A 17299-nucleotide genomic window follows, 5' to 3' on the forward strand; every position below is an offset into this window, starting at 1 on the left:
CATAGCACAAGAAATCAAGAAACACATTGTCTGAATGTAAAATTAATTTTTGGATAAACAAGATAAATTTGTGAAATATTGATGTCCCCATACTGCAACCTAGCGAAGGTTAAACTTTCTAAACTGTAAATCAAATATGTTGGTACCTAAAGTAAGGCTTTCTCACAAGAAAAACAATAATGAATTATGAAAGCCCTAGCATCACCCGTTCATCAATCATGACCAAGGATAAAGTTTTTTTAGAGGTAGGGTCAAAGGGTCAAAGTTGTTGGTTTCTAAAGAAAGGTCTTGTCACAACGATTATATATGTGAACTATGAAAGCCCTAGTCCTAACTGTTCAAATGTTATGGTCAAGTTTAAAGGTTTTATTAAAAGTAGGTCAATCTCCAAGGTCAAAGTCAAAAGTAAAAATTGTTGGTATCCAGTGGAAGGTCTTGTCACAAAGAATACATCATGTGAAGTATGAAAGTCCTAGCACAAACCGTTCAAAAGTCATGGCCAAAGTAATACTTTTGGTATTTTTATGTAAAAGTGTGTTAAACTCCAAGGTCAACCTCAAAAGGTCAAATTTGTTGGTTCCCTAAGAAAGGTATTGTCACAAAGAATACACATGTGAAATATTAATGCCATAGCCCAATCCAGTCAAAAGTTATGGGCAAAGTTAAATTTTTTACGGACAAACAGACATACGGACAGCCAGACAGAATTGCGGAAAGGGCAAAAACTTCGATTACGGGGGCCGAATCTTCGATTGCGTTGGCACACAAATATAACAAACGTAGATCTGTATAACAATACAGTAAGTTGTCTAACTTGTCACTACAACCTTATCCCTGTTGTCGCTCTTTCTCGTTGTTTTGTTTTTTGATGTTTACCATTATTTTAGAAATGCAAAAGGTAAAAAGAAAATTCAAACTTTAAGTAAAGCTGTAAATACTAGTATGCGTTTAGGCATACATGTTTAAGAATTCATATTCATTGATCGATGTAAACAGGAAAGATGAATTTTCCAATATCTGAGAAATTACGTATTTGATCAGTAATCGTGAAAGCAAAAACGATTAGAGGTTAGTAGTAAACAAGATATAAAATTTATGCCTTTTTATGGACCAACCAACGATTGTAAAAGCCTTGACTGCTGGACTGTGACCGCAATGTTATCTTCCGCTTTTGTTGCCTTGCGCGATTACTTCCGATCATAGAACTTCCTTCCGGCTACAAGTTAACATCAAAGTCCGCTTTTTCTGATATGAAAAAAATTAAACTGATTTTATATAAACTATGCAATAAAATCATTAAATTTTTCGAGATTTCTCTGAGAACAACTTTCTAGAATAATAAATGGAACAAAATACCGTAAAGCTAAGCACTGTTACTATGTATTCATCAGCAATGTCTTAAAGTATTATTAAATTATGAAATAAACACAGAGCACAAATGTGATTTTGTTTCACTTACTTTGTTAAGAAGGTAAACGTAAATAAAACAAAATTTTCAATCAGACAGCAGTTAGAATTTCAAAAACTTTAAAAACTAGCAATATTTGATTGTCTCAATATAAAAATGCAGTTTAAAGTTCCAAAATACTTCTTTGTCTATAAGACACAAATCAAAATTCACTGTTTTAAAAATATTGTGATTAAAACTTGCTAGTAATTGATAACACACAAGCCATATAAAGGTGCAACTGTGTAAAGCTCAAAAACTAAATTAAATAAGTAACCATTCTACAAATACATCGATAATGTTTATCATTAAGATATTTATTTAAAATAGGTCGTGTTTTTTGTTTTGTTGCCAAACTGTTAAAAAACATAACGATGGACTGTGAAAACTTCAATGTTTACGGAGAAATTATAATAAATAAACAATAAACTTGAAACCATTGACATCACTTCCATTCGAGCGATTTGTAATATTGTACAGGTGTTGCATAAGGACTGTGATTCTGACGCGTTTTACACGGAGTACTACAGTACCGATCAGAAATCTGAGATAACGTGCCTTCTGTCAACGAATACGCTGTCCTTGGAGAGCCGATATAGCCGTTGCTATGATAAGCTGTCAATGAGGTACAGAAGCTGCATCAAAGAAAGGGGCGGAAACCTTTTATCTGATTGGCTGTCTATAAAAAGATGCAATGTTTACGTTATCATCGCCCGATGACTCACTGCAAACGTGTATATAGGTTCTAACAGCATAGCGTGAGTAGCATACAACGAATTGACTCGTAGAGGACAGTAGTTATTTTTTTAAAAGGACAAAACACTTGCAATATGGAAGCAAACTTTTTATCTGTGACCAGAGGAAACGGTGTTGAACGGGCATCTTCATTTAGCATGGAGAAGCCAAGCATTTTACAAGTACCCATAGAAGTTAGAAGAAGAAACAGTGTCCCAACTTCAGCTTTTATGACTGACTTTTCAGAAGCTCCACTAGAACGTGTTAGGTCTTTTAGTATTACACCAAAAGGACTGCGAAATCGTGGAGACAAAATAAGAAGAAAAAGCACCCTAAGTATTGAGACAAATTCAAGTTACCAAAGCAATACGAGTCTGCAAGAGATTGAATCGAGAAACACGGGGTGCAACAATTCAAACGACAGTCTTCACCCCATGGAGCGATTTACGGTGGCGGTCATAGGATCAGATGGAGTGGGAATGAATACACTGAAAAGACAGTTCACAACTTCTGAGGAACTGTGCATCAATAACTGTGGTAAGTTTTCATTCAGATATTTAATTAAGAACCTAAATTGTTCTAATTAGTAGCAGAAGCGTATGGAGCAAATTTTGTAAATGATTGAAAACTAATTCATGGAATTTCTGAAATTTTTAGACTCGGTTGATAACGAGGAGGAAGTTTGTGTTTGTTTGGATGGGGAAGAATGTTTGTTGTCCTTTGTCAAAGAGGAAGATTTCATGGTGAGTATATTTTTTTAATGACACATTTTTCCAGAAATAACATTAAAAATGTAAATGAAAACTTGTTTTAAGTATTAATCTCTGTTATGATCTCTATTCAATGTTATCAAGATTCCTGCAGATTCTTAATGTTGTGGCTGCCGAATTTTCAAAATTTCCCATGGATTTATCTTAAATATGCGATAGTAGCTCGTACGTCATTACTCCTGAGTCACATTTTGTGACTCAGACATCTGTTTCCATAAAGAAAATCGAATGACATGAGCAACAAGTTAATAAAAATCTGTGTCACTAAATTAATCGATAGGGAGAAAATCAATTTTTCTAAACTTATTAATGAATATTGTCTAGCTTCATTGACGTGTCGCCAGCGAGACGGCACCGTCGTCTGCAATGCTTTTGAAAGCAGTTTTCGTACATTAAAAGACAAAAGGCAGATCGATCTAGTAATTGAAAAGATATGATTTAGTTTAGGCAGCTAGGAGGTTTCTAAAGGTCAATGAATTGCAGCAAATTACTCTTTATATCGATAATTCTTTCTAAGCGGATGCTGAGATAACATTTTTGTCGGCTGGTTATTAACAAAAGTTCAAAGAAAGCCACGTATTAATGATTGTCCTTCTTTTGTTTATAGATTCCAGGGTTCCAGTCTGCAGTTGACACAGTTCTGGTTATCTTTTCGGTCATTGACGCCCAGTCCTACAAAAGCGCCTCCCGAAAGCTGCAGTCCATTCGTCAAGAACTCCACTTTGATAGGCCAGTGTTCTTAGTAGCAAACAAAGTCGACTTAGCAAGAACAAGGGTCGTGTCAGAAAAAGGTGGGTGTCAGTCGTGGTTGTTGTTAAATGTTTATCGAAAATCGATTCTTGTTTTTTCAAAACAGATTCCGTTCTTATGAATTAAGTATTGTATTAACCTTTTAAATCTATTTTACAGAGGCCAGAAAACTTGCAGACAAATATAAATGCAAATATGTGGAGACTTCTGTGGTGTTAAATCACAACATTGATGAACTTCTGGTCGGTATTGTTCGACAAGTTCGATATCAACAAGAAGGGTGTTCGATTTCCAGCTCAACTGAAAGCATATCGAAGAATCGAAACAAAGTAGCCAAGTTCACCAACATTCTACTGGACAAAATCATGAACATCGGACATAAGGAAATCCCATGCACAAATCTGTTCGATGTTTGAACTTAAATAAATGATAAATTGTTGTGGACTGCCAAAGTCGACGAATTTTGACATTGCTCAAAAGTTTGCAAGATGGAAGGCGGTATGAGGCCGCGTTTGAATAGTTGTCTTAGGAAGAGATGAACTTGGTTCATGCCAAATCAAAGAGAAAGCCAAATGTGATGGTGCTATTGACCATGCAGTATTGTGCCTAAATATATGTTTAGGGTTTTGTTGAGTATGTTTCATAGAATCCTTTACAATGAACTTATAGACTTCTGTGATATATCATAATGTATTATATTTTCATACGCATTTGATATTCAATTTATAAATAAATCAAAGAAAATAATCTTAGCCAGTTTTCATTTTTTGTGAGTAATTACCAAACTCTCAAACGTAAGATTTCGAATATGATGAAACGTGTATAAAGGTTATGGACATATAAGAAGTGTGGATGAACTTCTAGTATTTTGTGGTATGCAGTTGTAAGGACTTTTACAAGAGAAATGACTCGTAATAATTAACTCTTTTGCTCGTATATATTTTATAAATTAATTATATAATTGTAATTAGTTTATTCTAATTATATTCTCCATATATTTCATAATTACACGAAATAAAAAGATATTGTTGGTAATTGATTTTCTTTAATTTTAAAATTAAAATATGTATCTTTATATATGACCTTAAATTTGAAATTTTAGATCTGTAAACAAAAATGCAAGAATCGGGAAAATGATAATTCAATAAAAATTCTTTCAGCTGCATGGCTAGAAATACACAAACTGCTCCTTAATGTTATTCTCCAACAGGCCACTAGGAAAGCTTATTCCAGAATAAACAACGAAGAAATTAACTTGAACATATAATTTCTGAAGAATTCAAGGAAAATTTAATTAACACTTTCCTATTTAAAAAAATCAGTACTGATGAACTTTGCCAAGAATTTTCTATGAACAGTTAATTTCAAACAAATCACAACATTGTACTTTACAGGGGTTAAATAGTTCATCTTTAAACTTTTTGAGATGAAAGAATGTACGGACTGCGTTAAAATTGAACAAACGGGTTTACATATATAGTTCTCATTGGCTTTAAATAAAACTTTTTTACTTGTAATGTACCAAATAGTTATAGTTCAGATTAAACTGTGAAGAACATTTGAGGAATTAGAGGTATTTTACTCGATAATTAAAGAGTACATCGAAAGAATTAATAGTTGTCTTCTACAGATAAAAATGTGAATCCGTACTTCATATATCCTCTTACCAAATCTTTCGTATATTTCGTATCCTCTTTTAAACAACGAATTTAATAATAACACAACACTCACCGAAAAATGTACTTTAATTCTTTGTGATTTGTGCGGTAAAAAAATGAAAGTAGAGGCGTTACGGTGTTGTTCTATTATATGTCTGTGAATTTTTATATAATGTGATAAATAAATTTTAATGTAGAGGTGTTACGGTCTTTGCATACGGAAACATCTGGATGTAATTTGCGATTTTTTTCTCCTGCATCAGATAAAAGATAACCCATTTATATTTACAGCTCAAATCTTACGTAAAAAGCTCTCTAATATAAACTTCTGTATAATCTTCGCGTAAACGTAAATATATATAATAAACCTTTATACTAATGCTTATTCTGAAAACAAACATACATGAAAGACACAACTGCAAAAAGCAACAGCTGTATATTTCACAGATGTGTATTAAAGACACCCACCAAAAAGATAAACGTAATAAAACAAGGAACTTTACGTGAACACCATGCCTGAAAATCAATGGTTTAATGCAACATATGCTTTATTCAATAAAATTGTAGGATTTATAGTTTGTAGGGATAGTTTCGATGTTTTGTTTTCAGTAAAAAGGTTTTCCCCAGGATTTCAGTAAAAATCTGTTTGCCGAGAAATGATTGCACTGCTAGCCTAGTTATATTCGTTTTCCACGACACCATACACCCTCTATGAGTCACTGGAAACCCCTAATCATAATCGCGATTTGCATCGAATCATGTAAAAAAAATATCTAAGAATTCTTATAATGTGAAAAATCGTTCATATATATATACAACAAAGTAGAATTTTTAGCGAGGATTTAATTTTGGCATTATTAGCGATGGTGCCGAGATCGCTAAAATTGATTATTAAAAATTAATTGCGTTTTTTTATTTGTAATAGCTTCTTTAATGTGCATTTTAAAATCACTAAAATAACATCTCGCTAAAAATAAATTACCCGTTTTTAAGGACAAATCGCTAGATTTGCGTCTCGCTAAAATTTCCACTTATATGGTATTTGTTTTTAGTTTAAAAAAATAGTTAATACAAGTATTCAATATTTTACATCCCTGGTACCTTGATTTTAAGTCTGTAGACCGCATCGATTGACATTTGTATATGTTGACAGAAATCGTTCTATAACATTACCGTAAATCTGGAAATTTTTACTACAAATAATTAGTTTAAGGTGCCTACATATAAATGGAACTTATTTTTTTTAATTGACACAATATCGTCAATACATTTAAATGGTGATTGAATGCCAAAGCTTTTCTCTTCGCATGAAGAAGCTTTTGTATTCATTCAGCTTCAAAAGAATATATAAGCAGGTCGGCTAATATAGGAGCACAATTTGTGCTCATTGAGTTTTCTAGAAGATTGTTGAAAGACCTTGTCTTCAAAACGCAAAAAAATATTGTTTCAGAGTATTTATTTGCAACATCAGAATGATTAAAGAATAACTCAGGCTCTCTAATTCGTCGTAAGAATGACTGTATTAAGTTGAAATTTTGAGAAGTACTGGAATGTGAAAGGCATTAAATTAAATGTGAATGCCATTGAAAACAATGTGACAATGGGTTTATCCATTCGATAATAAAGATTAAAAATACATTAGAAAGACGAAATAATTACTTGAATGCCAAAGAACTCTTTTGGATTAAAGTACCGGTATTAAAAATAGAATTATTAGTGAAGTGATTTGTTTAAAGTCCCTTCCAAATGTTACATGTTAAAACTGTTAAAGTACAAAATCTCATTTTCAAATTCTAAGAGATGGTGATATTTACTTCAGTTAATACTAAATAAACATTTGTGTATCAGTGTTTTAAAGATATTAAGGATTTTCCCCCTACCTATGTTCGTAAACAGTATCTTTCCATAATTGGATAAAATATTGGAGTATCACTTAAAACAGTGTAGGATTTGTCGAGATTTTCTATTTTAATTTCTAACCTCGGTTGTACAAAATACTACGCAATCAGTCCGAGTTTCTTTAAAACATCATGACACCTTAACAGGAACACGATACATTTTCTCTGTTTAAAACTACAAGATGACATCATGAACATCAAACAATGCCATTAAATACGAGTTTTGTTGATACATGATAGGAGTCATGAGATATTCTCCCTCAATTTCACAGGACCAAGAAGTCGTATCAGACAGACAACCACACTGTAAATCAGCGTGCATTCGTGAAACACGTTACTACGTTTGATTTGCGAAATTCTACTTACGCAAATCGTTTGCCCACATTTTTACATTAATATTTTTTGTGCGGTCAGCAAAAGACATAAGTAGAATATAAAGGAAGGGATTCTTTCTTATGAATATTGATTACGGTATCAAATCATGTAATTTACATTTGAAAAGACATTAATGTAACATTTTGCAAAGAGCAAAGTGAGATTAGACGTGAATAGTGCGGAAGATGTCCAATGGCTCCGCTGCTCTGTCAAATGTCATCGTTAATTCGATCTAAAGACATTATTAAAAGCGGATGTCTATAAGGTTCATGTCGATAAGGGATCCAATCTTTTTTAAAACGAAAAAAAGTAACAAGTGACATTTCCATTGGTTGTCAGCTATGCCATACATAGATACTGGTGAAATCTTATAGTATTCATTTGATAAATAGACAATCAAGTAGAGCACGTTGAGAAAGAAGAAGCATCAAAGCCAAGTTTTAGATACGAGGTATTTCAATTTTGCAAAATATAAATCTGATCTATTTTTTTTTATTCTGCATGATGAAAAGAACATTCCATTTATTTAGATTTCCAACCTTTGGATTGTATTTTGTGCTGTAATTTTGAATGTTAAATCTTTTAAACATGTAAAAAAAAATAATTATGTTTTTAAACACTAACGCTATTCACTTAATTTTATTGTCTGATGATCTTGTTGCTCGAAATGGACGGTTTGCATCATTGCAAATATCACGTATGTGCACACATTAAAAAATAAGACCCTGAAAATACTATAGCTACGTGTTACTGCGATTTTCATCAAATATGACACAAAACGTTCTCAAAAATATTCCACCATTGATTAAATTCATGAAACTAAAGACATATCAAGCTGTGGCTATAACCAGCGACAGATTTCAAGATAAAAGGTGAGCAAAAATAGAATAGGGGAAGGTTAAAGGTTCAGTCCCCAAGAGCAATATGGCATAACTGATAATGCAGAGTTTACGAAAGGGAGCAATACCATATATAATTTGTAAACATTGATAAGTTGTTATCGCAGTAAAACAGCAATTTTTACAACTGAAGATACATAAATACATGAACACACACTGTGAAAATAAACTGAGTTGTAATATTTTATTCTTCGACAAACAAGATAAGAATAAAAAGTATAAAAAACGGCAAGGTTTAAGTACCGGACATTTAATAATTTATGTGAATAATAACTCGAAAAGTTTGGTCGTTCACCTTGAGGGATGTAAAATCCAATGATTTTAAAACAAACCTCAATATGATATTCATGTTAAACATAATGCCAAAGTTTAAAAAAAATGAATATCAGTAAAAAATAATTGGCATGAAACAGAAAGAAAATGTATTACTTCGATACTGTCTAAATTCTATTAAATACAAGTACATGCATCAGTAACATGCAAACATGATTCGAAGGATAAAGAAAAACATTCAACTACATGGCGAAGAATAATGCAAATCAAATAGCAAAAAAAAAAAAAAAAAAAAAATTGTTGAGTGATCCCAGGTACAGTACCTTCAAAAAATCTGAAACAGACAAAAGTGTATCCAATTATTTTCTTTTAAGATTCGTTGTACATGTTATAAAAGAAAATAAAGTATTTTGTTTCTGAATATGAAAAGCAGTGAACCTTCTTGGCAAAGATATTGTGCAAGTCAGATGCCTTTGTTATCTTCATGAAAATCACAGTGCATATGCCTAAAGAACTGCAAGGTATAGTATTGTAATACCCATATTGCTTGATTCAGAAAGTGCACAAGGAATATTAACTTTATTCATGTATTAATTTTGCTGCAGCAACTGTTATGCAGATCAGTTGCACGAAAGGAATTAAGATAAAGATAGTTATGAATTTAAGGAAAGAACGAGTCCCAATGTTTTTCTACCTGTCTGCATAACACGTAAATATTGTTTAGATCCCCCTCTCTCAAGGCACCCAACTCTATTTTGTATTCTCTGTCTTTCTCAAAGCACTCAACTCCATTGTGTATTTTTTCTCAACACCCACCTCCAATTTATATACTGAGTATCTCCATCTCTCCTTCTCTCTGTCTCTCTCTCTGATTTCATACTTTGCCTGAAATAATTTTTCTAAGATGAAGAATATACTGATGACAACAACAACCCCCCCCCAAAAAACATAACACAATTGAATCAAAATATGCACACAATGCCAAATATGACGCATATCAATATAAAGTTAATTACCTTATCTTCTTGAACATCTTCTCTTTGATATCATTTACTTGTACGGAGTTCTTATAGACTTCTACATCATGAATTTCATTTTGCACCTAAATATAAGATTAACACCAGCTGATTATCATTTAGTCTCTTAATAAATACACGTTTTCATTGTCCATCAAAGCATTTGTTCATCCTTGGAACAACTTTGATGTAATTTGCAATTAAGCGGTAGATAGAAAGATAACCGCTTTAGATTAATTTTATCTCTTTAGTGAATGAATCAGCAGTTTGTTAAAGGTTAAACAACACTCACACTAAATCACCTAACGTTAACATTGATGAAGTAACAAAGAAAATCAATAAATATAGTGTTTTAGTCAACATGGTTAGGATTAAAGTGTGTCATACTTTCACAATGAGCAAAATATGACATCATATTGTGACAAATATTTGTATTTACCATATGTTGTTTATAAAAAGGGTTAAAAAATTAAAGGTTTTCCGCCCATGAATAAAAAATTGATTAGTTTTTACTGAATTTGAAAAAAAAAATCGTCTGTCATTAAGTGCAATTATTGCATCATTTTGTAATGAAAACTTTTATTACCATGTGTTTTTATGAAGTTTTAGAAATGACGCGTTCCAAAACTGATTTTTTGAAAAAGATTTTTAATGCTCTCTGATGTTGTTTCAGGTTAAATAAGTTAAATTTTATATTCATTCAATTTGAATTGAGGAATTTTTTTAAGTTATACATTATTTAATATAATTTAATTATTTAACGATATAATTTTAAAAATATTCCTACATTCATTTTCAGTTGTAACTGACCTTTTGAATATATAGTTTTTATGCTTATGAAGTTACTAATTTTGTATTAACTGGGTGAGGAAAATGGAAATAATAAGTTGCAAATTTTGTAAATTAGCACGCTTCCATCTAAAAAGACCTCAAAGTGGTGCAGTCTGTCTGATAATGCAATAATTAAAATCTGCATGGAAAATTAATTAACTTTAAGAATCAGGATTATATAGCAGTGAGGCGAAGATAGAAAGAAAAAGTTTTGTACAGAACATACAGTTACAAGTAAATTGGATTAGAAAATTAAACAGATACCCAAGATACACTTATTTAAAAATAAATGCCAGAAACTTCCAACACCTAAATCAAAAATAATTCAGAACATTATTTCATTCTCTACTGACATGCAAATAATTTAACATGAAAATAAAGATCAAAGACCCTGCAACAAAAACATCAACAGTTTGATTATTTCTATTCAAGGACATGGCTGCTTTCTGTGTCTCTGTGGCTTTTGCTCCTTGTCATCTCTCTACTGTAGTATCTTGTTTTGTTTCGCCACAGATGACAAGCATTTTAAACATTAGTGCTTCTTTTCGTCCTGTTTACTTCTTGGAATCCAAAAATAACCCTAATTGTTATCAGTGTACGCGCTATCTCGTTAATGGATTGAAATTTTAGCGCCGATAATTCAAAACACAACATACGGTAATCATTCTTCACGGTGGTTTACAAGTCCTTCAACCCTGCAGTAGGCTGGGGGTGAACAAAGATCCCTGGGAGATCCTCAAGAACTCATTAGCGGGAACATCAAGGCAATTAATTCAACCAACCTGTTCCAATGTCTCAAGCGTTTGCACTATGCTATTCCAGGAGTATTTTAGTAGGGCTTGATTAACTCTGGAGTTGGCAGATCTCTTGTGGTATTGACAACAGGTTTGTTAATAGAATCCTAAGTAACCTAATTTGTCTGCAAATGTTTGAGAGATCAAAGAAGGTCATGGTTAAAAGAAAATACACAACAAATCAAGAATGCTACGTGAAATGTCTTTTTTGTATTCAATCGGTGTAAAAATGGAGCATGGCCCAGATTTAAAAATAGGTTTGAGCTGAAAATAAAAAAATACATGTACCAATTAAACCTTCATTTATATAAACAATATTTCTTCTACTATGTGCGGAATCGGAAAGTATGGATCTGTTGTACAACGCAGGATCAGTTTCAGGTTCTTGTCTTGAAAAATAGATGTTGGATAATTCTTGAATAAAGACCTAAACACATTGTCAAATGGGTAAAGGATTTTAGAAATACAACGTCAAAATACGAACTATCTGTTTATTCTTTTCAGTAACCCGGAAATTGCAAACGAATTATAAATTCTATGGATATACATATATTATGTTTCCAACTTTAAAAGTTTCTAACACTATACATGTATGTTTTGTTTGTATTTCTCAGTGCAAATTAGAATAGCTTGATTTTTTATGTTCACAACTAGTAATTCATTTTTACTCACATTCCCTTTGTGAAGGGTTAGAATTTTTAAAATCACGATTCATTTCTGAACAACTTTAATATTAGAGCCAATGGGAATGAATTTATCTCTATATTGGATTCCAGAACTGTATATAAATCTTTAAAACAAAGATTTATTGCAAGCGCCAGTAAATATCAAATTAAGATACTCCTCCCTGGCAGCTTATCCCATCTCTGATGTTGTGGAGGTCCGTGTTTGCTCTACTCCTTATTTGTATTGTTTGAATTGACCTTCGAGCTTGAATAATTTTTATTATCTCCATTAACTACACATATTCAATAAATGGTGTAAATCAACATTTGATTTTCAGTAAAAAAGAACTCTTTGAAAAATCAAAATTCCAGTGATATAGAAAATTGACAAGGATAAAGAATAAACAAAAATTGAAAGAAAAGCCTTGTCTTTATTAATTTTATCCTATTGATATGAATATAACATGTAATTCGATTTATCCATTTCTTATGTTAGGGATCATATATAGAAAGGGTTCTTATTTCATTACTAAATATATTGAAAACTATCCAAAGTCATTGATATTAGATATATGCAAAAACGATATCCACGGTGTCTTTTAATCAGCATGCATAAAACAAGACGCTATCACCTTAAAAATACTTCGATGTTTCTATTCTGGTTGTAATGTAATAGTCAAAGTTTATCTCTATCGAATCATAGTGATATTTTTAGATAATTATATTACAAAAAAGCCAGTTGTGTGCAAAACAGTGTCATAAAATATACTTCACTGAATGAACAAAATGTTTTCGTACAATATTGTTTTCATAATCATTGTAATAAGAAAAGCTTTTCAAAGTCGTTTTGGTGAATACAAAAGGGACTTTATCGGGAAAGTAATACTAGTATACTATTCAATAAAAATACCCGTTTTACTGAAAAAGATAGTTAGTATTCTAAAGGTATGATATTGTTGGTATGTTCCACAAAAGAGAAAATGATTGATAAAAATAATGTAGATAATACACGCGTATTAATCTATTGAGACATTTTTATGTTAGCTCTATTATAGAACAAACGCCATAAAGCATAAAAATATTATTTTCTTGTCTCAGTGGATTATGACAATTCGCTCTGTTGTCTAAAAATGGTCTTTTTCGAAGATTGAAAGGGGAAAGTATATTATAAGTGTTAGAACTCATTTTCTTTATGTTTAATGATAATGTAGCAGAAAATGAAAAGTTCAATGCTTTCTAGTTTATGCGACTACACCAAAGGATAACAACCAGAGCTAAATGGCCGGGCTCTTCTCATGCAAGTAAATCTCGGACGAAGAGGCGGAAAATGTTTGATCATTTGTCCAATATCCGATGTCTTCTCCGCCATCAAATCGGTGCACAATGACCTCTTTGATAGAGCGGACTCGACAGGAGATCACCGTGAAATTAATGACATGAGCAAGATCTGTAATTGATTTCTATGACGTAATAATAGGCAAGAAATATTCAAGCTAAATATGGATCTCTATGTTATTATTGTGCACAAAAATGGATGTCACTAAATCCTAAAGGATAATGTTCAGTCCTTGAGCTTTTGACCTTATCTCCTGAAGAAAATATTATTTTCTTTTAACATTCACGCCCACATGTAGCAAATCTTTCTTGAATATTTGCAAAGAAAAGCTCTGGATTTCTCTGTGGGACACAAGGGAGTCTGAAAATAGTGGTTTTGTTGAATATAAATATTTTTACTCCTTTCAGATTTCCAGATCGCTGTCAAAGAGTAAATATACCCTACGATTTTTTTAGACAACCCAATCAGATATACAAACACATAGAAAAGGGCATTTCGAATGTCGAGAGAATATTCCTAATATAAAAAGTATATTTCTACAGTAAAATACGATTATACCCAGTGTCTGGATTGATTATATGTTGTTTTACGTCCCATGAGAATTTTCAATGATATACAGACGTTATACAACATACCTATGAGGGCTTCAACATACACGTAAAACACACCAGGAATGAAAATCACTTCGCTATGAGCGTTAACTTATTATAAGCGTGTTTGCATGTTTTTTTCAGTAACAGTATTCTAAATTGAATTAAGAGCAAATGTAATACTTTGTACATTCAGCATAATATAATATAGAACATATTATTTGTACATAAGTTCCAGATAATGCCATTCAGAATAGAAATTCTATATAGATTATTTCCATTTCAATATCTCACATGTATTTTAGGAGCGTATTGCATAAAGTAAACCTTCATTTCTGTCGGTGCAAACACGAAATGATAAAGGATCAGTCAAATTAATTAGCTCAATAGTCATGATAAACTAAATATAGGAAACACAATATCACGATTATTGATCTAGATACAGGTACAGAACCAACACAGTACAAGATAACAAAATATTTCAGGAAGAAGTGTATGAAGTTCTCCTAAAGTACGTTTTTCAAAATCTCAATATGCTGAATTAAATAAAAAGAGATAGGGTTATACACAATTTCCATTATGAGCGTGAGTTAAATAAAAAAATTCTATAATTGTCATCTTTTTAAATTTAACATTGTGGATGGGTTGTAAAAACGAATATTATAATAAATATTTATGATTTATTAAAGTGCATTTTAATATGTACAATCGTATCATTATGATGAGAACTAACTAGATGTAATTTGAATGCTAAATTTAACTAGAGGTACTGTAAGCAATGAGCTGACTACTAGTATATGATCCCCCTATATCCCATATGGTTATAATGGCAAAGTCCATGTTTTGCTCTGGGAGACCCGAAATGCATGTAAATGTGAAATCAAAAAGTAAAATAGGAGGTGCACTATGGCATTATATAATAAAGGATCTGTGAAATTATCATTAAATTTTTTTTAGTGGCATAGGAGGAGTTGTGGATAATAGATGGGTATCCCAGAGCATAACAGACGGACATACTGATCACTATATACCCTCACATTTTCAAGCATGATCTAGGGTGTTTGCATCATATTGTTTGCTTTTACCAAATATATGTGCTTTAAATGGTAAAGTCCAATGGAAGGAACAGTGACTAATCTGTAAACATTACAGACTAATCAATTCTGTGAACACGGGATAACCAAGGATTCCCTGAAATTCCAGATATTGGATCAGGTGCCTAAAAGGAATAAGCATCCCCTGATGACTGGTCACTCGAGCCTTGACTACTATGTATTGATCAGGTAGACATAACATTCCATAGTCAACATTATTGCCGAAACTAAAACCCCAGTCACATTTCCAAAAATGACCAACGGCCGACGGGTTTTGAAGCAAAAATGGGATTCTTTGGGTGACAGTCGTCAGATCATCGGCCGTTGTCTTGCCCGATTTTACCCTCTTTTTTTTGTCGGCCGACCAATTTTGTGTCCATCGGTCCAAGTTATAATTTTTTATGCGTCGGTGGCCGATTCCTTCAATTGAAGTTATCCGTCGACCAACCTTCGATCATCGTCCGACCATCGGCGGTCAGTTTATTAAGTCGGTCGTCCGTCGTTGGACAATAAGGGTGTTTAAAATTTAGGCCGACGCTTAAAATCAAACTGTAGCTCAGAGCTCGATGATCGAACGACGATTGGCCGACTTGTGAATATTTAACCTAGTAAGGATACATAACACAAACAAAATTTTGATGCATGGATTGATATAAATTTTTTGAACGGAAATAACATAGATAATTAATCCGCAAGATATAAAGAAATCTTAAGTATTCTTTGCTGCTTAGATATGAACCATTTGTCGTTTTTATGCAATTCCATACAAAATTTTGCACACATTTTCAACATTGAGTCACAATTTTATAAGATTCTGCCACTTTGTCTACAAACGTTACTCACGTCACCTATCAGAATATAGATCTATGAAAAAATATTGCTGAATTCTAAAGAAAAAAGATTTTTTGTATTATATATCCAAGTCATCGGTGTCCCTAGGAATTAATGTGACAGCTCGGTGTCGCCCGATACTGTGTCGGCCGATCATGTTCTTTCAGCCAACAAGACCAGAAAAATTTAGTCGCCCGACCATCGGCTTAAATGTGACCTAGGCAAAAGGGCTAACAATTGAAATGAAACAAGTCAACCAAAATACAACACAGTGATAGGTTATACACGTACATGTATATTGCTAATAAGCTCATTATAAAGACCATGCCAAATCTTTAAATGAGGTTTTTGAAATTCCTGTACCATCAAACCTATGTTTCCGTAACTCCCTCGGTTTAAAGACTGATTGTACTAAGAGCTTGCTCTTGAGTACCAAATAACTTGGGAAACACAAATCGTATACAGGTGAGAACGGTATATTACAATAAAAAGAAGAAAAGTTGACGATGAAAAAGTTGAAGTACTATTTATATAGACTGTCATATGGTTTAGATGACGTCTATAGTGAGTAAAAAATTCAAAATTGAACCAGGTCTTGTTTCTGTGGTGTCTTACCTAAAGTTCGTTGGGGGTATGTCGAGTCTATATGGAATTTAAAGAGGCATTGATCTCACTCAAATACCCTCTAATCCTTAAAAGATATAATGAGGGGTGATTATCTCAATATTCATAACAAGCCTTACCCATTAATTCACACAAGGGATGTACATTTTCTATCCAATTTGTTGCAAACATACACAATACAATGAGAGTTCGAGTATATGTATGTATTTTGACGTCATAGAATATATGTGTCTTTATTCGTTTTAATGAAACAGATCTAGACACCTTTTCTAAATAAGGGTAGACTATGATAGCTAACAATGTATTTTGACGTGAAAAAGATGAAAATAACAAACAGTATCTCGCCTCGATTTAAACATTTATCGTGCATTGGTGGGTAACTCATCCTCGAATTACATCCTCTCGAACTATTATTTTTTCAATATATTAATTCACTTAATCGTCTGAATATTTTAGCTACCCAGGAAATTATGTCCACACAAACCAATAATATTTACCCACGAACATTGGCCCTCACGAATTAAAATAAACCCATATTTTACTTTTGTGCAACTAAAGTGTTACAATTTAGAAACCAAGTTTCTATCGAAAAACGTAGTTTTCAACCAAAATAGGTTCCTTGGACAACTATGGAAACTAACCTGATCGAACCTAATCTACATGTTGACCAACATGACGTACCAAAATGAGTGATGTCCGCTGGGTTCAATTGT

The 17299-nt window shown here is 32.4% G+C and overlaps 1 protein-coding gene across 1 annotated transcript; it reads left to right on the forward strand.

Moving 5' to 3' along the window:
* The first annotated feature begins 2198 nt into the window (after positions 1–2198).
* On the forward strand, positions 2199–4449 carry LOC134236083 (GTP-binding protein RAD-like). The gene is made up of 4 exons (XM_062718267.1): positions 2199–2719; positions 2840–2925; positions 3560–3743; positions 3862–4449. Exons 1-4 carry the CDS (start codon positions 2278–2280, stop codon positions 4116–4118), a joined length of 969 nt encoding a protein of 322 aa, XP_062574251.1. The 5' UTR covers positions 2199–2277; the 3' UTR covers positions 4119–4449.
* The last annotated feature ends 12850 nt before the right edge of the window (positions 4450–17299 follow it).

This window comes from Saccostrea cucullata, unplaced genomic scaffold (genome assembly GCF_032062105.1).
Source record: "Saccostrea cucullata isolate Sc308-1 unplaced genomic scaffold, CSIRO_AGI_Scuc_v1 ctg525, whole genome shotgun sequence".
Taxonomy (NCBI): Eukaryota; Metazoa; Mollusca; class Bivalvia; order Ostreida; family Ostreidae; genus Saccostrea; species Saccostrea cuccullata.